This window comes from Natator depressus, chromosome 6 (assembly GCF_965152275.1).
Source record: "Natator depressus isolate rNatDep1 chromosome 6, rNatDep2.hap1, whole genome shotgun sequence".
In the NCBI taxonomy this organism is placed as follows: Eukaryota; Metazoa; Chordata; order Testudines; family Cheloniidae; genus Natator; species Natator depressus.
This window is the reverse complement of record NC_134239.1, coordinates 128,119,007-128,144,575: the sequence shown is the minus strand read 5'-3', so window position 1 is coordinate 128,144,575 and position 25,569 is coordinate 128,119,007. Positions and strand designations below refer to the sequence as shown.

At 43.6% G+C, this 25,569-nt stretch overlaps 1 protein-coding gene across 4 annotated transcripts in view; it reads right to left on the bottom strand.

Moving 5' to 3' along the window:
• The window catches only part of MDGA2 (MAM domain containing glycosylphosphatidylinositol anchor 2), a 644,994-nt gene that overhangs the window by 19,463 nt on the left and 599,962 nt on the right, over positions 1–25,569 (bottom strand). For all 4 annotated transcript variants that reach the window (XM_074956572.1, XM_074956573.1, XM_074956574.1 and 1 more), the window contains exons 12-14: positions 19,519–19,539; positions 8,352–8,507; positions 5,824–5,982 (exon numbers count right to left, since the gene is read on the bottom strand). In XM_074956572.1, the coding sequence (XP_074812673.1) occupies positions 5,824–5,982; positions 8,352–8,507; positions 19,519–19,539 (336 nt within the window). The remainder of the gene's footprint in view (positions 1–5,823; positions 5,983–8,351; positions 8,508–19,518; positions 19,540–25,569) is intronic.

Below are 25,569 nucleotides of genomic sequence, written 5' to 3'. Positions count from 1 at the left end.
GGAGACACCACAGCCAGCTTTTCAGTCAGGACAAAGGAGCCGCTATTACCGGCCAGATGGACATTAATGGCCCATCAAGAAGAATCCACTCTCTGAGAGATTGCTTGGAGAGGGCAGGTACCTACGCAGATGGGGACAGTCTGACTAATGGGGACTGTCATCAGGGCAAGGATCTGTCCAGCAGATGGACGAAAGTATAAAAGAGGGACTGTGAAATCATCACTTGGCCTTTCCTCCTCCGGCTCCATCTCAACTCCTGGAAGATCCTCTGGAAGACGACTTTGAACTAGGGAGACTGGTCCTAGTCTGCGTATTGAAGAACTGTGGGCTGCCTGTAACGTCTGTTAGGGTGAGAGACTGCTTGATTCCAATCTTGCTTAGTCTAAGTTAGAATTTAGGCTGCATTTCTCTTTTTATTTCTTAGATAACCAACTTTGATCTCTATGTCTGCTACTTACAATCACTTCAGATCTCTCTTTCTGTAGTTAATAAATCTGTTTTATATTTTAGCTAAAACAGTGCGTGTTTGGTTGCAGTGCTTGGGGAAGCTCAGCTCAGATGACAAAGGCTAGTGCATGTCCACTTTCCTTTGAAGTGGCAAACTTATTAATGAGCTTGCACTGTCCAAGGGAGACTTGAGCAGTGTAAGATGGTATATTTCTGCGGTGCAAGGCTGGGATGATTGGCTGCTGCCTCTCTCTGTAGAATTCATGAGTGGCTCAAGGAGCATTCCTGGAGTTTCGCTGGGTGTGGGGCTCCACATGCTGATGGCTGAATGATCACAGCGTCTGGAGGAGTTTTGCTGCTGGTCACTGGCATAGCATTGTGTGACAGAGCCCAGGCTGGAGAGTTAAGGGAGCACAGAGGTCCCACAGATCCAGGTTGTACCCCAGGGTGCCATCACACCCCTACTTCTCCCTTATGTATTCTTTATTCATTCTGTCTTTGAATAGGAATGTGACATGTTTCTTTCCTGCTGTTGGAAGTGACAAAATCCTAAGTGTCACATAGAATTTGGCAAGATTAAAGAAGTCATGAAGTTCATAGACTCGGTGCATGTTTCTCATGTGCTTCCCATCAGACACAGCTATCTCCTGCTGCCTGGAGGCTGGAGGTGTCCTTTCTATATCAGCCTTTTTTAAAAAAATCATTTTTGCCTTGATTTGAAAAAGTTCACAGCGTCAAAGCTCTCAAAAGCCACTGTTCTCTAGGGATGCAAAGAACAGCAAAGCCTTGAGTAAAACATGTCCCCTGGAACATTAATTATATAATTTATCCAGCACCCTGGGAACGCAAAGTACAAGTTAAGTTTACAAATATACCTCTGCTGTAAGAGACACCTGCACAATGACACAGCTCAAAGTCACACAAAGTTCTGCTTCCTAGTGCAACTCATGGCCTTGAAAAACACAAGATTAGATTTAAAAAAAACAACAAAAAATGGAATGAAATTGACAGACGTAAAAAGAAGCAGTAAATGTGCCTGCAGCTGATGTTTACACAGGCGCACCAAGAATTAGGCTCCCACCTTACCTTCAAACTGGGTGCAAATCTGAATGGGCCTCAGTGCCTTAACGGGTGGTGGGTTTTTTTTTTTTTACACTGTAGCATTTGATTTTTCAATCGAAAGGAAGAGAGAGAAGCAGTGGGGAGGAGACATGGATTTTAGACGGACACCCTGTCTCTTTTCAAACATGCAGACGGCAGGGCAACTCAGCTAGAAGGACCCACCAACATCCAGAACTAGGGTGTGGCAGGTACTAGGCATGCACTGTAGCTGTTTCTGAAGCTATGTGGGAAGCTTGGGCCAGCAGTCGTTCAGGTTCCACACATGTTCACCATCTGTGAGATGAGCCAACCAGGGCTCAGCATTGGGGAAGGGTCGCCTGGCTCTTGTGAAATAAGAACCAGCTCCAAACTGAATGGGAAGCTCTTGTAAGATTCATGCCAGTTCAGCTCAAATAATTCTCCCCCTTTCTTGCTTGCTTCCTCACTGGTCCTTGGTGCAAGATTTGAAATGAAGAAGCCTCCAAGGCTAGGCAGAAAGAACAGCCATTGTTAGAGATTTCAGGCTGGCTAGGAGTATGGTAGCTTAAAGAGAGTGGGGATGGGAAGTGGGTAGGCTTCATAGTCCAGGGGCATGGGTGGGAAGAAAAGAATCAGAGGGCTAGAAGGGGGGGCGGAATACTGGATGAGTGTAGTAGTTGGAAAGAAGGGTGGAGGGGGAGCCAGGAGGAGGAAGATCCACCAAAGGTAATGCTGACACATAAGTCAGCAAGGAAGAGTTCAGAGTTATGGGCTCCCAGTGAAGAGAAGGTCTTGAGCAGACAAGAATGGCTTAGAGTGTTAAAAGCAGTAGTGAAGAATGAATAGGGAGTGGAGACTCTTAGAGCAGGCAAAGAAAGGAAAGTGCAGTGAGTTTTGTGCGGGCAGGTTCCGGGCACATGCCCGACTGGAGGGAATAAGAGGACAGTAGGTGCGTGTTCCAGGATGTTACAGATGAAAGGAAGCAGGAAGTTAAAGTGATAATCGGGAGAGAAAGGAGGGTCTAAGTGAGGTTTTCTTAAGGGCAGGGAAATGGAGCAGAATTGGAGCAGCCAGTTAGAAGAGTGAGATAAGTTGCCAGGAACTGCAGGCATGGGAGCAGTTAAAGGAGATGTGGATCGCTTAGCACAGGGTTGAGCAGAACTGCAGGAAGAGAGTGTGGTACCCTAAAGGCTTGGGCGCTTTCCAAACAACGACTGGAGATACATTAGAGAAAAGCCAGCCCACCTATGACTAGTCACAGCATGAATTTAAATTTATGCTAGATTAAAGACAACTACTACATATAATCTTACTTTTCATGAAGATCCAAAATAATGCCAATAGCAAGCAATGCACTGATGTTCTGTGTCAATGTATTATCCCCTATTGCTGGGAGATACAGATTGTGGCATACAGCTGGGTGGGTACTGCAGGATGATTACCACACTCAATTATTTAGGCCATACAGGATGCCAAATGCAAGATCATTCATAGCTCTGCCAAACTCTTGTCATGTAGTTCAAACTAATGACACGTGGATTACATCTTTTGAGCCCTCTTGCTTAAAAGAACAGGCATTACTTCACCAGCTATGTGCAGGCCTTCTCGATCAATCTGGCAGCTTCTTGAGTTTATTTACACACACCTACTTTTGTCAGCCCCAAATGCATTTGCAAGTTTGATGGATTCAACCTGCAGTAAACGCCTACTCTTGAAATTAATAACTTGCTGCCAGTCATGGCTGTGCATACTTGGCAAAAGACCACAAGTACTGCATGCAAGACTTGTTTTGAAAAACTGACCCCTGGTGAACTTTTCTTTTAAACGGAGAACAATTCTGACAGACAGGAAAATGAGCAGCCAAGTGACCCTTGAGCAGATAATAGAAATTGCAATGGAGACATGATACATTTTTGCATAAAAATAAATCAGAGGAGTTTATGCTTTGGATGGTTTTATAGCATGGGAACTCTTGGGCTAACTTGTTGAAGGTGAAGAGAAGCTTTAATGAATGTATTAGCTTTTCTGTGGCATCCATTGGACACTATCTTACTGAAATAGCGATCGTCAGGCAGTATTCTTGTACAGTGTTGTTTTTATTGTGGTTTGGCAGTCTTTCACTAAATACAGACTGTCCCTGGTGACTCTTTGCTTTATTCCTTGTTCCCCCAACAACGCAGTACTACACTGAGAGGCTGCTGTAGATCAAGTAGATTGGAAATAAGGTGATGTAGGACACTGACCGACTGCACCACTTGTGAAAACCTGTGGCACGTTAGCCCTGGCACTGCTTCTTAAAGAGCACGTGCCACTTCATTGCTCCAGTTACAAACGTATGAAAATATTATTGTGGCCCAAACCTGCCACATGCCAATCACTCTACACTCCCATTGAACAGGAGCTGCAGTTACAGGAGCTCAGCACCTCACAGGAAAGAGCCCACATGAGCAGCCATTTGCAGAGACAACAGACACAAGCGGTCTTCTGTCTGTACTTTTAGGGATTATCAACGTTAACCCCTCGAAAAGGTGGATATGCAGAGTGCATCCTCTTTGGGCTGGCAGTTAGGAGGATGTGAGCATTCTCAGGGTTAATTCTGTATGATCTGACAGGAACTTCTCATATGGTTCACAGTTAAAAGCAACACATATTTGGGAGTACGATTAGAAACATAGACCCTAGTTCCAAACCTAATTGTGACAGGACAGGGAATTCCATGCCTGCTTTTCTCTTGGGAGCTAGGCTTTAGCCTAACCTTACAATGGATTTGGTAATCTCATACCCAGCCCTCATTTCTTCACATAAGCTCCCCTTTTCCCTCTTGGCCATTGTACCAATGGGAGCGTGATTGGCCGGCTGCGCTGCAGAGGTACCCAAGACCGTGCTATTATTTCTCTCTCCTCCTGAGGAGCACTAAACTCACTCATTTTTCAAAATGGCCAAACCAAACCCGCCCTGCTTACAACCACCAATCAACTGTGGTGCTGGGAATCCTCTGCCATTTGGTTGGGCAGCTGTGCGGATGGCAGAATTTGCTCCTGTTGCAATTAGCACACACTGCACTCCCGTTAACAGTCTCAGCAGAGAAGCCAAGGATTGAGCAGACATGGAAACTTCCCCTGATACACTAGGCTGGACCCATGATGTGATTATGCTTTGGACAAGAGTCCAAAGGGATGTCAAGTTGACACCGTACTCAGCCCTACCATTACCTTGGAAAATGTTGGCTACTTATATGGCCTCACTGTATCCTTTACTGCCACATACCATCAGCAGCTTCCCATGGGATTTTATGTTTCTTTGAATGATACTCACTAAACCCGACTAACCCTTGCCGTTACAAAGAAAGCTCCGACTGAAGACCTGCCTTGGAGCTGCCTCCAAATGGTTCATCTTACAGTGGCAACTAACAAAACTCATTCAACTCCTCTGCTTTATTTAAGGGCTAAATCCTACCAGGAGGGAGGCAGGGGAGTCCAAAAGGAGCCACTACCATGCATCAGAGGGAGGGGTTTGCCCCGAAAAATGTAATTTCGGCAACATAAACTTGAAATCAGCTTGATGCTAGAAATCCATTCAGACACATTCTGATGCTCTGTTCACTTATATGGGGTTTCTGGGATTCAGAGAGACGCGCTGGCTGTTGCTTATGCCTTCTTAACACATAAATATATATCACTGAGATACACCAGGGTCATTTAGATATGGCATGTACGTCATTAAAAAAACCAAACCTACTTATTTCTTTTGATTTTTCACCAAGGGCCAGGACCAGCCTGTAGAAATTCATTCTGGGATGTTACAATAGCCATCAGAAGAGAGTTATAGCTGCTAATCAAGTGACCCCAACCCTCGACTCCTCACGGCAGGGGACTCGAAATACTGGTGTAGTACCAGCAAAGTGCTTACAGCCCTTTCTCTCTGCAATACTTGAAAATTTCCTTTCTCAAAGCCACATTCACATGCACTTAGAAGGGGTTCCTGCTGATGCCCCATGCTTTGAATGGAGGGTTCTCTACTGCCCCCAAGCGTGGGCTGTGCTGAACAAGCCCAAAGCGATGAAGGTGCTAATTGGAACGTCTTATTATACTCTGTATTACCATAGCACCTGGCAGCCCTAGTCACGGAGCAGAACCCCATGGTGCTAGGTACTGTACAAAGGGGTAACATTTAGATGCTGCTGACCTTTCCTTTTTCAGTAAGACGTGTGTGTTATTGTTTTCCATTAATAAAACCACAGTTTCTCCTGTAATTTCTCCTACACCAAAACTGACAATATCGTTGGGTTCCTCTCACCTATGTGCTGTCCGTACATGTGATAGTAGAAACTAAAACAATACGCGGTGTTGGTGACTCCATATGGGTTTTTAGGGGCTACACTGAAAAAGGGACTAAGAAGTCTGGCCTTTTCTCCTTCCAGCCTCGGGCGTGACGTTTCAATGTACATGTAGAAACCTAGAAGAAGGCCAGAATGGAAATTGTTAAGTTCAGTCTTTAAACAAACACACACACACACACACACACACACACACTCTCTCTCTCTCTCTCTCTCTCTCTCTCTCTCTCTCTCTCTCAGTGTAAGGCTACTCAGCACCAGAGCTGTTAAGCACCTTGAACAATTTTTTACATTCATCTGACACCACTGGGCCTTGTTTGCCGCACTTGACCTGCATAAATCCCATGGGCTTCCACAGACAAATGCTTCAATGAGATTTTTTTTTCTATTCATGGTAAAAATCTGTGCTTGTCGTTCAGTACTCACAAGCAACGGTAAAGCAATATACCAATGTGCAGACACAACAAAGGGGGAAATTCTTTGTTTAGGTTCCAGATCTCAGTCTCAAGGTGGCAAAGTGTTTATATGAATAGTGAAAGAAGAATTATTTTTAAAATAATGAACAATTTCTTCATGGCATCGTTTCAAGGAGCCTTTTCGATAGCCCTACCAATCATAGAATCATAGACTATCAGGGTTGGAAGGGACCTCAGGAGGTCATGTCGTCCAACCCCCTGCTCAAAGCAGGACCAGTCCCCAACTAAATCACCCCAGCCAGGGCTTTGTCAAGCCTGATCTTAAAAACCTCAAAGAAAAGAGATTCCACCCCCTCCCTAGGTAACACATTCCAGTGCTTCACCACCCTCCTACTGAAAAAGCTTTTCCTAATATCCAACCTAAACCTCCCCCACTGCAACTTGAGACCATTACTCCTCGTTCTGTCATCAGCTACCACTGAGAAAAGTCTAGATCCATCCTCTTTGGAACCCCGTCAGGTAGTTGAAAGCAGCTATCAAATCCCCCCTCATTCTTCTCTTCTGCAGACTAAACAATCCCAGTTCCCTCAGCCTCTCCTGGTAAGTCATGTGTTCCAGTCCCCTAATCATTTTTGTTGCCCTCCGCTGGACTCTTTTCAATTTTTCCACATCATTCTTGTAGCGTGGGGCCCAAAACTGGACACATTACTCCAGATGAAGCCTCACCAATGTCGAATAGAGGGGAACGATCGCGTCCCTCGATCTGCTGGCAATGCCCTTACTTATACTGCCCAAAATGCCATTAGCCTTCTTGGCAACAAGGGCACACTGTTGACTCATATCCAGCGTCTCGTCCACTGTAACCCATAGGTCCTTTTCTGCAGAACTGCTGCCCAGCCATTCGGTCCCTAGTCTGTAGCAGTGAATGGGATTCTTCCGTCCTAAGTGCAGGACTCTGCACTTGTCTTTGTTGAACGTCATCAGATTTCCTTTGGCCCAATCCTCTAATTTGTCTGGGTCCCTCTGTATCCTATCCCTACCCTCCAGCGTATCTACCTCTCCTCCCAGTTTAGTGTCATCTGCAAACTTGCTGAGGGTGCAATCCATGCCATCCTCCAGATCATTAATGAAGATATTCAACAAAACCAGCCCCAGGACCGACCCTTGGGGCACTCTGCTTGATACCGGCTGCCAACTAGACGTGGAGCCATTGATCACTACCCGTTGAGCCCGACAATCTAGCCAGCTTTCTATCCACCTTATAGTCCATCCATCCAGCCCACACTTCTTTAACTTGCTGGCAAGAATACTGTGGGATACACGGTTCAAAAGCCCATTCTCAGTGAAAAAACACATTATTCAATGATCCTGATTCTAGTTTATGTCAGCATTATAGATACTAGTTTTTTAATGTGACTTGCTCAATAACTGTAACCAAGCACAGGCAACGCAAGCATTACTGTGTTTGGTAGTGCAGGTGGGATGTGGAGTATAAAGTAGTGTGAGCGATCACAATCCTGTACTGTAAGTCTGAAAGTCAACATTCGAACGCATACAGAAAGCAGAATCCAGTGCTTTAATTAACAGGGATGGCAGATTTCAAATCACACCCTTTAGCAGGATACAAAATGAAGACAGGGCAATGAAACTTTTAGCTCTCACAATCTGCTAGTAAGAATTTAAATGACTAAAAGCTACAGAACTTTGTAGGAAGTTTGAAATATACATCACTACAGGACCTATTGTCTGAAACTGATCATCTTTAAAACTTCCATTAGAAATGGTAACAAACAGGACTGGTCAGGAGCCACAAAGCTTGGTTTTAGACACAGATCTGACCTCTGTATGTAAATGTTCAGATGCAAGATTTTGCTTTGGGATCATCTCTATTAAATGTTATGGAGTCCCTACAGAATTATCATAGGTCAGTATTTTCATCCTAAATACTGCTGGTTGTCATTAAGAAAAGACAAGGCCTTGGGACTCAACATGTTGGGTAGATCCTCAGTGGAGCTATGTTGATTTGCATTTGCTGAGGGTCTGTTACTGCAGAAATCTAAGCTACGTTTTACCTTCTTTGGAGCCACTTCGGTCTGCGTTGGGTCCAGTGTTTGGGGTATATTTTGTGTCCCTGGTGGCAGTGCTTTGTTTCGTCCAGTCAAAATTATCCGTATCATCTTGAGTGAATAGACATATGTTGCCATCTTCAAATCCACAGTGAAACTCTCCTACAGCCAACACAGTAAATGAACATGACTTCAGTCATTGCAACCATTGTATGCGTAACTGTCAAAAGTCTTGAAGTGCAACAACCTTTTTAAAGGACAATGGCCATTATTAATATTGGACATTGTGAATATTTTTGAAATCCGGGTAGAATGTCAAGGATGTGTCTTCCTTTACGATAGTTATTTTTTTATTGTAATTGCTAAAATATACACCCGACTATCACTCCAGGTGTACGTGTAAACTGAAAACATGTACAGATCTTTTCAAATAGATCCCCTTCCACCATTCAGGATTATCCTTCAGCCCTTCTTAGGCCACCCACCCTTTGGAAAAGCCTAGGAGAACAGACAAGCTTTGCAGAATGCCCTTAAGGCCGAGAGAGTTGGACTCCAGTTTAAGGAGTAAGCAAGGCTTACAATCAAAGGTTTCTAGCTGAGTAATTGCCAGCGGTCTCCTCCTGTTTCTACCGTGGGACTGTCAACTCATGCAACTCAGTATATTGCAGCTGAGTGTATCGTTATTACATGAGCACAAAGTTGCACTCTTGGGTGGCCAGGAACCCAAACCATCCGAGGTTTTGGGGCCTGGATTCTCATCTCCTTCCCAGCAGTGTAAGGCCCCCAAGGCACCTGCTGAACTTTATGTACACGAGCAGTCCCAGCGTGTGCACTGCTCCAGCAAGGTCAGTGGATGTATTTCTTCACTGGCAGGAGAGAACAGTTGTCTGTATACTGTCTGTTTGTTACTACCTCCTTCATAGGTGTGCATTTTGTACTCACCATTGTGCAATAGTGCTCCACTGGCCTCCAGGAAACTAGAGCTGGGCACATAATAGATTTTTTGGTTCACTGGCATGTTCAAAATTTAAAAAAAAATAATTTTGGGTCAAACCAAAAATGAATTTTTTAAAAAAAATTAGGTGACTTGTTAAGCCAAAAAAAAAAATAAGTTGAGTTGAGCCAATGCTACAAGTTTCATTTCAACGCAACTCCAAAAATTCCATGCCAATTTCAGGGATTTTGACCAAAGCCAATGAAGACTTCATTCACAAAATGGGTGGGGTGGGGTAGGAAGGAGACCTACCTGATAATCTTTAGCTCAGTGATAACCTTTAGCCTCCTGGCATATGGGAGAGCCACATTCTATGCCCCCTACACCTCATATGAAAAAGGGATTTGAACATGGATCTTCCCAATTGCAACAGCATGCACTAACCATTGAGCGAGGGGTCTCTATCAATTTCTCATGTTGAATCTGTTCCATTTCTTATAAATAATTAAATAACCATTGAAGCAGGGACTTGAACTTGGATCTAACCACATTCTAGAAGAATGCTCTAACTACCAGTTATAGAGTCATTCTCACATGCGCTCACTTGTACAAAGACTATTTTGCCAAGCTCTACACAGGACTACTCAGGGGTGTTAAGTCAAGCAGGTGTCTAAGTGTTTGCAGGTTTAGGAGGTTAAATATGTAATATATCCACTCAGGTCAGTGATGTTGTATTATGTTAGTGAGATCAGCACACAGGCCCTTGGAGTTGGAGCTAGGGTTGGGTAAGGATCCCAAAGAATGGCGGCTAACCTGAAGCTGATCTGAAATCATCTAATACCCAAATCTGAAAAATTAAGCTTGGCATTTCACCCCAAGCCCTATGGCAATTTTGAGAGATTTTTCTGGTTCTTCTTCATCCCATTTCTGGTTAGGCTAGGAGGACTGTAAGAAAAGTGTCTACTTCGTAGTGCTGAGCATGAAACATTCCTCTACAAAACCAGGTTATCCCAGACACATATGTCTACTCCCTCAGAACAATGATCAGATTTACCTCTTTTCTCAGATAAATCCACTGACTTGAGTAGAGTCATCACCATTTGACTGTAAGAATCAAGTTAACTAAAGCACCATCCCTCAGTTGGCCTGAAAGGATTGTTCACCATCAGTATGACTGACAGTCAACTGTACATTTATTTAATTATGAAACCCTCCCCCCACACACATCATTTTGGAGTCTAATTTAAGGGAAAACTTGTAATATACAAAATCATTAAATACATGAGCACTGTCACAACCACAACGGAGAAGAAATCTGAAAAACAGTTACACACTCTGTGGAATCCAATAACCCGAATAATGATGTATGTGAACTGATGCAGATTAGCATCTGCTGCTTTATTTCTTAGCTCACAAAAGAGTACACAGTGACACCGACAAAGCTCATGAAAGAAGTGCGGTGCAGATGAAGGTCTATGAACAAAATAGAAGCGGAGCGTGTCACCTTTAGAAATGTATTTTGCACCAATCCAATATTAAAATAGCCTGTTCCATATAATATCCTGATGTGTACACTGGGCTCCCCTCCACTTAGACAAACCCTTACTATAGCTCTCAAGGTGCTGAGCTGCCTTAGGAATATGACAGATGGATGGAAACTGCATCCTCTGATCCTTGTCTGCATTGTGATCAAAAGAGAGGGTGTTGCTAGCAGGTGCCTTGGAGGACTGGGGTGGGACTGGTAACACTTCCACTAGGATCCCCCCTACAAAACCTGCAGGACAAGCTAATGCTATAGAACAAGTTAATTCAGATCAAATTGGCATTAATTTGCATTGGCTCCTCCTACAAATCCCCCCTTGAGGTGATTCAAGGGGCAGTTCTGGTTAAAGGGGTGTCCTGACAAAAGGACTCATGCTGATGAGAGAGCTAAAAGTGGCCCCTTTCACCTGCCCAAACATCCAAGCAGATCTCAGACAAGCCATGGGTTTTGTGGCCCAAACCCACTGCCACTTGTGGGGTCTGCTGTGTGGGCCATCTCCCCTCTCTACTGACCCAAAGTATCCCATTAATAGCGAGCTCTGCAGATGGAAACTCAGAGTTGTCAGTACCCTACACGCGCTGTTCCTGCACAGAGTGATACAATTCAAAGATGAAATATTGCTTACATGACAGCTAACCAGAGTGGAAAATGAGTAAAATCTGATCCAGCTCCTACGACAAGCTGAGTTAAACCTAAAGTCAGCCTCACCATCCGTCTTGCCATTTCTAACTGTGCTGCCGTAGTTTAAAGGCTACATTTGCACTTTGAAGCATGCTGCAGAAGGTTCATTTAGAAATTCCACATCAGCAGATTAAAAGCCTTTTTCCTTTGAGTGAGCAAAAACAAATTTCAGGCCCGATGAAAAAGTAGGCACAAGTTTGCCATGTATTTAACACAGGGTCAGCTGCAAATGGGACTCAGGCATTTGGAATAAATTGGAAAGGGCTGGTGCCAAGTATCTTTGACTCTATATACATATAAACAAATAGACAAAAGTATAAACATGGAAATAACTTGAGAGGTTAGATCTGCACATTTCCTGTCTGTGAATTCAAGAGGTTTTGAACAGATCGTCACCGTCCCTTATTCATCCATTAAAGAGGTATATCGTGAGTGCTGGCAGGCTGTGCATCCCCACGCAGTCCTGTCTGGCTGAGATGCCCCAGCTCATGACAGGCTGGATAGGTCTTTAAGTCCATTCAAATTTTGTCCTATCTTCTAAGAGCATCAATAAAGGAGCCATTCAGCACTGTAGCCTGGTGTTAATTTCGGTTGCAAAGTGCACCTGTCACAAAGAACAGGTTCTTTTACTCAGGTGGCTATTTGGTGCTAATTAAGAAGATGAGATTGGTGAAACACACACAGAAATTTTATGAGCTTGAGTTAACACAGACTATAATTGAAATAATATAAAAACCAAATACATAAGTATAAGAATCAGAGAATTGCAGTAAAGTAGTTTCCCGCATTGTTCATACTTACAGTCTTACACTATGCACACCTACAACCTTTCGGAGACCGTTAGAAACAAAGATGGAAGAAACAGTCAGTGTCGCACACCACAAGAGGAGATGATGGTTTTGGATGTCACCTCCACTGTCATTCTGGATCTCCCCACTAGGGCTTGGTTTGACAAACTTTTATACACCTTTCTCCATTCCACCCACATACATCTGGGGCCATATCTGATCAAGTCTCAGCCCTTATTCATCGCGAGTATTCCAGGAGACCAGCGTTAGGGTTCCACCTGTCTACACGTGTTATTTCAATTGACCATAGTCATATTTCCAACAGTTAAGCCAGCCACTCGCATCCGTCCCTTCCCAATAGTTTTGGTGTATGTGGTTAGCTCTAATTGCTAAAAGCCCCTGAGATGCTACCATCTGTTTGTGGTTTACCTGTTTACCACAAAATGCATTGCTAAACTGCAACAAGATACACATTATTAAATTTTACAACCTCCAGCCCCCTGATGCCCCAGGACCTCTCTGGGCTAGGCCCCACAGGTGGAAACGCTGGGATCAAGCTCACCTCAGGCTCCTGCATCTCTGCTTACCACACCCCATGCTGCCTTTGGTGTAGGGAAGGTGCAGCTGCCATATATCATTTAGTAACCTTCGTTCAAGCAATAATATCACCTAACAAATGTATGCCTAACACACCTCAGTAGGCCTCAGCATATTCCAAGCCTCACTTAACATAAATATTCATACTTTACGCCCTCCTATTTACATCTCAGCCATATTGGCTTCACTCACAATTATTAGAAGCACTTTTGCAATATGTATATATTAATCTAGCCTTATAATTCAAGATCAGGTCATGGGCCTCTGGTCAACAGCACCAATAGGGTGGTAGATTTTATTTTACAAGCACATGGCAATTTAGGAACTGGATTGAGGCCATTAATTAGTTTCACGGCTAATCAGGGCCAAATGTGAAAATGCATCCTCAAGACAAAATGCTCTGCATGCTATCATTAATCCCTCATGTCATCCATTCCCCCATAAGACCCACATTTAAATATGAATATTTATATTCCAATCTCTTTCCTTATTCAAACATAACTTCTGTTTACATTAATGAGAGTTACATGCACATATCATGGCAACAGTCTTTAATATACTCACAAAAGAAAGGAAATACAGATTTAAGGCTAAATCTCAGTCTTTAACCCATTGGAAAATGCTCATTTAGCTATTTCAGAAGTCTCATAATAAGGAATCATTTTATGTCATTTGTGTGCTGCAGAATTTATGCATGACGCGAATGATTCTGGTCTCTCACAAATCAGTTTTATCCAGGGTGACTCCAGTGACTACTCTTGATTTACACAGAATCAGGCCCACCAAGTTAAAGTAAAGGGCAGAATGTCCTGGGTTTTAAATCAATTCTTAGTTGTCTATGAACACAGGGTTTTGGTGGTTTATTTACACAGAGAGACAGATAGACAGCATCTTTAAATTGACACTTGTGAGATAAATAAGATGAGATCTAGAAAACAAAGATAATGTGCGTAATGGAATACAGAATCTTTTATCTCTAGTTTACTGGTTTGAATCCATCTAAAGGATGAAGGCCTGGCCCTACTGAAGCCAATGAAAATTTTGTCATTGACTTCAGTAGGGCGAGGCATTTTGCCCCAGATATTATTGACCTAAAGTTGTTACCGCTGATGGCTGTTCTGTAGCCATGTCTACACTACACTTGGCGCTGATGCGATCAATGCAGCAGCATCGATTTAGTGGGTCTGGTGAAGACAAGCTAAGTTGATGGGAGAGCACTCTCTTGTCAACGTCTCTAATCCACCTCACCTAGAGGCAGAAGCTATGTCACCAGAGAGTGTCTCCCGTTGACGCAGCGTAGTGCGGACACCGTTGTAAATCGAACTAAGGCACGTCGACTTAAGTTACATTACTTATGTAACTTAACTAGCGTAACTTAGATCGAATTACAGCATTAGTGTAGCCCAGGCCTCAGTAAAATGATTGGATGGGCTCACTCCAGTTCTTGACTGACATGTTTCCCCATCTTCACTAGCACAGTTGGAAGCTCATCCTGACAGACCAGGGGCATGGGTATGGGTAGGGCAGTGAAATACCCCCTCTCACTGCTCAAAGTGATCCTTCTTACTAATGCAGCTCTGATGTTTCCCACATTGAAACTGTTCTGTAGACAGAGGACTTAATGTCTAGGACTGTTAATCTGGGTCCTTTAACTGAACAATAAATTTGCCATGAAAGAAGAAAAGAAGGAAAGAAATTTTAAACTTTAAAATTGGAGACAGATGTAATTTAATGCACCTGGGAATGCTATTAAATATTTTCTTAATAAATTAAATATATACGTAGTCAACGAAGGGCTGATTAAATGCTAATTCAATGGAAGCCTTTCCATTCTGCCCTAATTATTAACAAACTAGACGGGATCATCAGCAAACAGATTTAAAGTGTTGAGTCATCTACAATAGAACCTCAGAGTTATGAACACCAGAGTTATTAACTGACCGGTCAACCACACACCTCATTTGGAACCGGAAGTATGCAATTAGGCAGCAGCAGAGACAAAAAAAAAAAAAAGCAAATGCAGTACAAGCGTGCAGTACAGTACAAGCAAATACCGTGTTAAATGTATACTACTAAAAAAAGAAAGGGAAAGTTTTAAAAAAGATTTGACAAGGTAAGGAAACTGTTTCTGTGCTTGTTTCATTTAAATTAAGATGGTTAAAAGCATTTTTCTTCTGCATAGTAAAGTTTCAATGTTTTAAGTATTAAGTCAATGTTCAGTTGAAAACTTTTCAAAGAAGAACCATAACGTTTTGTTCAGAGTTAACAAACATTTCAGAATTACAAACAATCTCCATTCCTGAGGTGTTTGAAACTCTGAGGTTCTACTGTATTCTGTATTCTAGGCTGTTCTCGGTGGTGGCAGATGACAGAAGAAGGAGCAATGGTCATGTTGCTGTGGGGGAGGTCTAGGTTGGATATTAGGAAACATTATTTCACTAGGAGGGTGGTGAAGCACTGGAATGGGTCACCTAGGGAGGTGGTGGAATCTCCATCCTTAGAGGTTTTCAAGGCCTGGCTTGACAAAGCCCTGGCTGGGATGATTTACTTGGGGTTGTTCCTGCTTTGAGCAGGGGGTTGGACTAGATGACCTCCTGAGGTCTCTTCCAACCCTGATATTCTATGATTCTATGATTCTTGAACTGTAGAATCAGAGATACTGTTCACAGTAGCTGAGAACCAGTTTTGCTCCCATTGTAGTTGACTGATAGCAATAATACTGATGTGCCTGAAATACTTCCTTCTGTTTCCAGCTGTATTTCTGCACACCTTACTAAACATGATGTCTGGGCAATAAAAGGTATGTTTCTCATTGCCCGTAGCAGTTTCCCTCTTATTCAGTCTGCCACAGGAGCCCCTAAAGCTCAACACACAGCCAAAATGCTTATTGAGATTTATTTTTGTCAAGTATCATTAGTGGGATATTTCATCAAATATTACCACCATAAGGAAATGTCTATGGATTTCAGCTTAGTAACATCCTTTTATAACATTAGCTTGCTTCGCCTTTGGAGAAACAGCAAGAAAGCTCTGCTTTCAGCTATTTGAGCATCTCATCCAATAAATGATCATAGTTTTTCAAAATCACTGGTACAAATAACAAGATATTCACTAAAGAGACTCAGTGTCACAGCTAAATTTCCCAGACCTGAAGAAGAGCTCTGGGTAGCTCAAAAGCTTGTCTCTCTCACCAACAAAAATTGGTCCAATAAAAGATATCACCTCACCCACCTTGTCTCTCTAATATCATGGGACCGAAATGGCTACAACACCACTGTATACATAGATATTGGATTCAACAAGGGCAAGTCATGATGAGATAATTGGCTCTGAGGATATGGGAAAAGCAGTGGTTGTGATATACCTTGACTTTAGCAAAGCTTTTGGTATGGTCTCCCACAGTATTCTTGCCAGTAAGTTAAAGAAGTATGGATTTGATGAATGGACTACAACATGGATAGAAAGCTGGGTATATCATCGGGCTCAATGGGTAGTGATCAATGGCTCAATGTCTAGTTGGCAGTGGAGTGGAGTGCCCCAGGGGTCGGTCTTGGGGCCAGTTTTGTTCAACATCTTCATTAATGATCTGGATGATGGGATTAATTGCACCCTCAGCAAGTCCGTGGATGACACTAAGCTGGGGGGAGAGGTAGATACCCTGGAAGGTAGGGCTAGGGTCCAGAGTGACCTAGACAAATTGGAGGATTGGGCTAAAAGAAATCTGATGAGGTTCAACAAGGAGAAGTGCAGAGTCCTGCACTTAGGCTGAAAGAATCCCATGCTCTGCTACAGGCTGGGGACTGACTGACATAGTGGAAGTTCTGCAGAAAAGGACCTGGGGATTACAGTGGACGAGACGCTGGATGAGAGTCAGCAGTGTGCCCTTGTTGCTAAGAAGGCTAATGGCATATTGGGCTGCATTAGTAGGAGCACTGCCAGCACATCGAGGGAAGTGATTATTCCCCTCTGTTCGGCACTGGTGAGGCCACACCTGGAGCACTGCGTCCAGTTTTGGTCCCCCCAGTACAGAAAGGATGTGGACAAATTGGAGAGAGTCCAGCAGAGGGCAACTGAAATGATTAGGGGGCTGGGGCACATGACTTACGAGAAGAGGCTGAGGGAACTGGGGTTATTTAGTCTGCAGAAGAGAAGAATGGGGGTGGGGGGATTTGATAGCAGCCTTCAACTACCTGAAGGGGGGGTTCCTAAAAGGATGGAGCTCAGCTGTTCTCAGTGGTGGCAGATGACAGCACAAGGAGTAATGGTCTCAAGTTGCAGTGGTGGGGGGTCTAGGTTGGATATTAGAAAAAAACTATTTCATTAGGAGGATGGTGAAGCACTGGACTGGGTTACCTAGGGAGGTGGTGGAATCTCCATCTTTAGAGGTTTTTAAGTTCCAGCTTGACAAAGCCCTGGCTGGGATGATTTAGTTGGGGTTGGTCCTGCTTTGAGCAAGGGGTTGGACTAGATGACCTCCTGGTGTCTTTTCCAACCCTAATCTTCTATGATTCTGTGATTTCACTGTGCCTTCCACCCTATCTCCTCCAGCTCATTGAAAACAACTTTTCTTTGGTTATTTAAACACATCTGAACTCAGAGGTGTGTGAAGATGAGAATTAACAGAAAGGAAAGGTTAACCAAGAAAGGCATAACTGGGTTCAAAAAATAATTTGATATGTTCATGGAAGATAGGTCCATCAATGGCTATTAGCCAAGATGGTTAGGGACGCAACCCCATTCTCTAGGTGTTCCCAAACCTCTGACTGCCAGAAGCTGGGACTGGATGATAGGATAGATCACTCAATAAATTGCCCTGTTTTGTTTATTCCCTCTGAAGCATCTGGCCCCGGCCACTGTCGGAAGAGAGGATACTGGTCTATATGGACCACTGGTCTGACCCAAAATAGGGATTCTTATGTTCAATACAATAGTTTACAGAACCTCAGTAATGATTCAGGTTGACTCTCTGGTGGTTCTTATTTTATTTGCACCAGTTTGTCCTTCCCTAGTGCAAGTGTACACGTTCCCATAGCAAAGCATGTAATTACTATGGCACGGAGCAATAGCTTATCTCCCTTATCAATTCTGGAAGTAGGTATAAGTAGAGTGACCAGACAGAAAACGTGACAAATCGGGATGCGGGGTGGGAGGTAATAGGAGCCTATATAATAAAAAGACCCAAAAATCGGGACTGTCCCTATAAAATTGGGACATCTGATCACCCTAGGTATATGTTGTGACGCACTCTATATGATTTTATATGATCCTCTTTTATCTGAAACTAGAAATATGAAATATAATTCTGAGGGCCTATTGTAATTATGCAAAGTGTGGGCCATTAATGGTGGTTTGGAATCTTGATGGCTCCCATCAACCAGGACAGTTGACTGTGGATGGCTCTGTTTGCAGGCAGGCCTTCCTGTGAGTCAGGCTGGGAGGAATGAAGGCTTGGAGTCTTACAGTAACATGTGACCATGTCACCTGAACTGGAATCCATCTTTAACCTGGTGCTTTTCCACTGAGAAGGAGGGGTGGGAACCCAGAGGGACAAAGGATTCCCGCTTTTGCAAAAGATATATAAGTGGAACAGGACAAGGTGAGGCAGCCATCATGAGAAATCCCCTAGGTACCACCTGAGCTGGAACAAGAGCTGTACCAGGGGAAATGATGGTGCCCAGACTAGGAAGATGTCAGGTCTGTGAAAGAAACTTATTGAAACATCTCTGAGGGTGAGATTTTATCTGTATTCAGTTTTTATTACTGTACTAGACTTAGACTTGCGTGTTTTATTTTATTTTGCTTGGTAATTAACTTTGATCTGTCTGTTACTACTTGGAACCACTTAATTCGTACTTTCTGTATTTAATAAAATCACTTTTTACTTATTAATTAACCCAGAGTAGGTATTAATACTTGGGGGGCTGGAATAGCTGTGCATATCTCTCTATCAATGTTACAGAGGGTGAACAATTTATGAACTTACCCTGTATAAGCTTTATACAGGGTAAATCGGATTTATTTAGGGTTTGGACCCCATTGGGAGTTGGGCATCTGAGTATCAAAGACAGGAATACTTCTGTAAGCTGCTTTCAGTTAAGCCTACAGCTGTTAGGGGACGTGGTTCAGACCTGGGTCTGGGTTTGCAGCAAGCTAGCGGGTCTGGCTCAAGCCAGGCAGGACACTGAAGTCCTAAGCTGCCAGGGCAGGAAAGCAGGGGCAGAAGTAGTCTGGGCACATCAGGTGGCAGCTCCCAGGGGGGTTCTACTGTGATGGGTTGGATCACAGTAACTCCCTGGGAACTGCCACCTGGAGGACCTTTGAAAACCTATGTGCCTTTTCCTTAGGGATTATTCATCGGTTTGGGACACAGGGGAAGGGGTATGCCCAGCAGCCGCAATCTTCTCTTGATCTGAGTACTCTTTGTTCAGCAACTGGAAATTAAAAAAAGTCCCAGTCTCCTACCACAAACAAGTGCAGTCATGTGTGACAGAATTAAAATGGACCTTATGGAATCCATGGACCACAGCTGAAAATGAAACGCTGCCCATTTATTGCACAACCATGAAGCAACAATTAATGCAAAGCTAATTCTTCCAATGATGAAGTGCAGCAAAGGATAAAAATACTTACTTAAGTGTGGATTGACTGGAGCTGGAAGAAAGACAGAAAAGAACACAATTAATGTCATTTGAAAGCCTTTTTAAAACCAGTACTCTACTTATCCTACATCTTCCTTGGGGGCCGTGTAAGAACACTGATGATTGCACATGGTTAGGGTCAGCACAACAGCCACTGTCCTGCTCTTTAACTATCTAAAGACATCAGCACTTCCCAGGGATGAGCATGCTCTTCCACAGAAATCTCAGCGCACACAGTCAGGCATCAAACCTCGACCCTCACACTTATTTTAAGGAAGAAAAGCAGCTGTCCAGCTAGCAGCAGGCTGATGTCCTATTGCTGAAGCCAACACATAATAGACAATGGGTAAAATTGAGAGTGCAGAGGGTTCATATTAGACTCTGTTCATCCCTTACTGTGGGGTGCTAGCAGTGCACTGGCCCTCTGGATTACAGGGAATTTCACCGGTAACGAATCCATTCTCGTGTTTAAAAATGCTGCCATGTGAAATGTCAACACAGCCTAAATCCCACTTCCTATCTGACTGGTTCAGGTTTCTTTAAATGCAGGGTGCAAAGGGGAGGGACGGGAGGCTCAGGATCCCTCCCGGCTGCTGACCAGAGCTGGGTAGCGCAGCAACAGAGCCCTTTCCCAGCAGGCATGATGGAGGGGCAGCCAGGCTAAATTTCAGTGGTGTTGCAATCCTGTGTGCCCCCCCTCCCTCTTTGAGTCCTTTCAGGGCCATGGGCAACAGGCACCCCTAGCCTCTGGGAGGAGCGGGCACTGGGCATCCCAGCCTCCAGGAGGGTTTGGAAGATTGGATCTGGGCTTTTGATGCTTCCTGGGGAAGTGGAGATGCAGACAGAGGATGCAGTCAAGGGCTCCCAGAACTGCCTGGCCCCTCCTTGGGATGCTGTCTGTCAGCCTGACCATCTCTCCGTGTGAGACAATGGGGCTGGGTGTGGGGCAGGGAGACTGCAGGGCTGGGTGCAGTGGGGAGAGCTCGTGGCTGGGTGGGGGAAGAGTGTGGGGCTGGGTGGGGGACAGCAGGAGGAGTGTGTGGAGCTGTGGGTGCAGAGAGGACAGCATGCATTTTTGGTGCAAAGGCAGCATGAGAGAGCTCGGGGCTGGGAGGCGGGAGGGGGAAGAGTGTGGGGCTGGTGAGAGGTCTGGGCCCCCTCCTTAGGGAAATTCCAGTTGGGCCCGTATTTAAGTTTTATATCAGAAAAACATGCTGGCAAACAAACAGAACTTGTGGCATTCCCCAAAGCACCCATCTGACTTTCAGACAATAGCAGGGGGAACATACAGAATTTCTTTTTCAACAGAGATGAAGTAATGTAAATAAAGTATTCTATTCCAAAAACCAGTACATGCCACTTCTATGTATATCACTGTTCACTAGTTACATTATATACTTACTTTATAACAATAAAGGATTGACAACTATTGGCCAGGATATTAATAAAATACAGTTCTGAAATGTATTATCCCAGTGTCCTCTCTATGATCTTCCAGGTACAATATATGCATATCAGAGAAGGATTATAAACTTGGAAGGTTAAGGCAGTAATTTTATAAAATATTACAGTAATTACTCTGCTAATCCCCACAGAGCCAAAGTAGGACGATAAGGCACAGTGATTTTAAGTCTCAGAGAATGGTAGATAAACTTGGTTGTGTGGTTCATAGATCTGTGGTGTAATTGCTTTGAACTCCTTTGGATCCATACCCCTTTTCCCATCTATAATTCTACAATTCCACAATGTCATATTTTGAAATCAGAATGACAAGTTCCTACTTAATGGAGTAGGGATGAAATTCTCCCCTGCCGAGAGGGTCAGCACCATGCCTGTGCATCACTGAAGACCTCAAAAATAAGGCTGACGTGGGAATTACATGGTGCATAGGCCATATGCTGGCCCTGCGCACAGGAGAGGATTTCAGCTGGGTTATTTAGGAAACAGAGACCTGTTCCTGTAATCATGAGGGATTGTGGGTTTAGGCCCGGAATCAGAAAGGGACAATTATCTAAAGAAACTCTGCAATCTAATTCTGGCTCCAAATGATGTTTGATGAAACCTTGTAACCCTATTGTACTGTATATATGCAGATGAAGGCTTTGTTAATAACAGACTTCTACCCAGTTATTGATCCATGTGTTGATACTGTTAGCCACCTGCTCTGTTTATGGACATAAACACTTTGCTTCTCACCTTCCCTCATGAGTTATACATAGTTGCAAATACAACCTGACACTTAAAAAAACCCCTCCATTTAGTAGCTCTGCCATTTTATCTCACCTCACCTAAAAGAATGATCTGTGATTTGCCAGGGGAACTTAGTCGTTAACTTCCATTAGATAACCTCACATGCATTTGTTAAAAAAAAAAATTACCTTTCACTCTTCGAGAAACCTTCATTTTGTGTGCTTCTTGAGTGGCTGAACTCAGAATTAGCCGAAATTGCTAGAAGCTGCATTTAGTGACGCTTGCTTTGTAATTGTACAGAGAAGCTTTTATAGAAACTATCATTAGTGGGTCACCTTGAGCCATGCTCGTGAGACTGCTCAGAGTACAGCAACTAAACCAAAAAGGGCTGGCTGCCACGCAAGCTTCAGCTCAGACTGATTGACAAAAGCAGAACAACAAATTAAGCTATGGTTAGGCTGAACTTATTGACACATGGTGAACTGGCAAAAAGCACTCTCCTAAGTAATGCAGCAAGTAGCTATAAAACAGGGGCAGATGATTCTCAAATTCTCATTTCTGAAAGGTCAGATTGCTGTGTGAGCCAGAAGTAGTACGTAAAATTAGCCATGAAAGGAAACTAATGGATGACTGAAGAACTACATTCCTGAGGATGAGTTTGAACTGTCTAGAAATTTTTAAAGTTCAGCGTTATAACCATTCTTTGGTGAGCTTAAACTCAAAAAGGAAGCCTACAAGAAGTGGAAATTCGGAGAGCTGACTAGGAAGGAGTATAAAAATATTGCTAGAGCATGCAGGGGTGTAATCAGGAAGGCCAATCAGAGTTGCAGCTAGCAAGGGATGTGAAGGGTAACAAGAAGGGTTTCTACAGGTATGTTAGGAACAAGAAAAAAGGTCAGGGAAAGTGTCGGACCCTTACTGAATGTGGAAGGCAACATAGTGACAGATCATGTGGAAAAAGGTGAAGTACTCAATGCTTTTTTTGCCTCGGTCTTCACAGACAAGGTCAGCTCCCAGACTGCTGCACTGGGCAGCACAGTATAGGGAGGAGGTGAGCAGCCCTCAGTGGTGAAAGAACAGGTTAAGAACCATTTAGAAAAGCTGGACGTGCACAAGTCCATGGGTCCAGATCTAATCATCCAAGGTTGCTGAGGGAGTTGGCTGATCTGATTGCAGAGCCATTCGCCATTATCTTTGAAAATTTGTGGTGATCGGGGGAGGTCCCAGATGATTGGAAAAAGGCAAATATAGTGCCCATATTTAAAAAAGGGAAGAAAGAGAACCCAGGGAACTACAGACCGGTCAGCCTCACTTCAGTCCTGGCAAAATCACGGAGCAGGTCCTCAAGGAATCCATTTTGAAGCACTTGGAGGAGAGGAAGATGATCCCGAATAGTCAACATGGATTCACAAAGGGCAAGTCATGCCTGACGAACCTGATTGCTTTCCAGGATGGACAACTGGCTCTGTGCATATGGGGAAAGCAGTGGATATGATATATCTTGACTTTAGCAAAGCTTTTGATATGGTCTCCCACAGTATTCTTGCCAGCAAGTTAAAAAAGTATGGATTGGATGAATGGACTATCAAATGGATAGAAAGCTGGCTAGATTGTCTGGTTCAATGGGTAATGATCAACGGCTCAATGTCTAGTTGGCAGGCGGTATCAAGCAGAGTGCCCCAGGAGTCAGTCCTGGGGCCGGTTTTGTTCAACATCTTTATCAATGATCTGGATGATGGGATTAATTGCACCCTCAGTAAGTTCGCAGATGACACTAAACTGGGGGGAGAACTAGATAAGCTGGAGGGTAGGGATAGGGTCCAGAGTGACCTAGACAGATTGGAGGATTGGGCTAAAAGAAATCTGATGAGGTTCAACAAGGATAAGTGCAGAGTCCTGCACTTAGGCTGAAAGAATCCCATGCTCTGCTACAGGCTGGGGACTGACTGACTAAGTGGCAGTTCTGCAGAAAAGGACCTGGGGATTACAGTGGACAAGAAGCTGGATGAGAGTCAGCAGTGTGCCCTTGTTGCTAAGAAGGCTAATGGCATATTGGGCTGCATTAGTAGGAGCACTGCCAGCAGATCGAGGGAAGTGATTATTCCCCTCTATTCGGCACTGGTGAGGCCACACCTGGAGCACTGCGTCCAGTTTTGGTCCCCCCAGTACAGAAAGGATGTGGACAAATTGGAGAGAGTCCAGCAGAGGGCAACTGAAATGATTAGGGGGCTGGGGCACATGACTTACGAGGAGAGGCTGAGGGAACTGGGGTTATTTAGTCTGCAGAAGAGAAGAGTGAGGGGGAATTTGATAGCAGCCTTCAAGTACCTGAAGGGGGGTTCCAAAGAGGATGGAGCTCAGCTGTTCTCAGTGGTGGGGGATGACAGAACAAGGAGCAATAGTCTCAAGTTGCAGTGGGGGAGGTCTATGTTGGATATTAGGAAAAACTTTTTCAGTAGGAGGGTGGTAAAGCACTGGAATGTGTTACCTAGGGAGGTGGTGGAATCTCCTTCCTTTGAGGTTTTTAAGGTCAGGCTTGACAGAGACCTGGCTGGAGTGATTTAGTTGGGGATTGGTCCTGCTTTGAGCAGGGGGTTGGACTAGATGACCTCCTGGGGTCTTTTCCAACACTAGTCATCTATGATTCTAGTCAGTTCATCCTGACTCTAGCTGATCTGACTGCTTTATAAAGAAAGCATTCTTAGAACAGAAAGAATTGTGATAAAACTATTGGACTCTGCTGGATCCTCTGTGTCTGTTCTGTTAGATTTTTACACCAGGCACATGGGGCATAAACCACACTTTAATTTCGAGACCTTATTTCTGGTAATCCTTGTCCATGTAGATTACGCCACACAAACCTTGGCAGAGAGTAAAAAAAATCCTTTTCACATTCAACAGGCGATTCTCTCTCAGTATAAAACCTATGTAAAAGCCTATTTAAATTTACCACAAATTCTTCCCAAATTAAAAACTTGATTAAGGAACAATTGAGGTGCCCTTATGTGCTAGTGCAAAGAACACATAAAATTACACTCATTGGAAGGGGATGTTGTGAAGACTAAAAGTATAATTGAGTTAAAAAAAGAACAGGGTAAGTTCATGGAGGACAGATCCATCAATGGCTATTAGCCAAGATGGTCAGGGATGCAACCCCACGCTCAATCAATTACCCTGTTCTGCTCATTGCCTCTGACGCACCTGGCATTGGCTACTCACGGAAGTCAGTTTACTGGGTAGATGGATGATTGGTCTGACCCAGTATGGCTGTTCTTAGAGAAATCATTAAAAAAACAAGCAATAATTTTGGACATCAATAGCTAAGGTTAAATATACTATATTTTCAGCTGCCTGATTATATTTTTTATTATTGGTACGATAATTTGAGATTGGTGAGAAACAGTTTTCCTGTCCAATGTAAATGTTTGAGATATCAAAAAAAATTTCCATCTTAAACTGGGACAAAAAGTCTAAATCTTCAAAATTTTTGCACACCAAAAATCTGAACAAAGTTTTGGTTCAGGTCAATCAAAATGTTTGGTTTTGATTCTGACTTTTCTCTCTCTTTTTAAAAACATTTTTTAGTCTAAATTTACTAAATTTTTTAAATGAAAAGTTGTTTCAACTGAAACCTCCAAAACTTCCCAATTTGAAAATGTGGAAATGAGATTTTACCCAAAACCTTTTCCAGTAGGGACAGTCATTGAAATGGATCCTGTTCTTCAAAGAGGAGGGTTTTTTTAGACAAACTGGCATTTTTCAGTGAAAAAATAGTTTGTTGAAAATTTCCTGATCAGCTCATATTACAATAGTGCATAAAGGCCCCCAGGATCTGATAGTATTAGGCAATCCA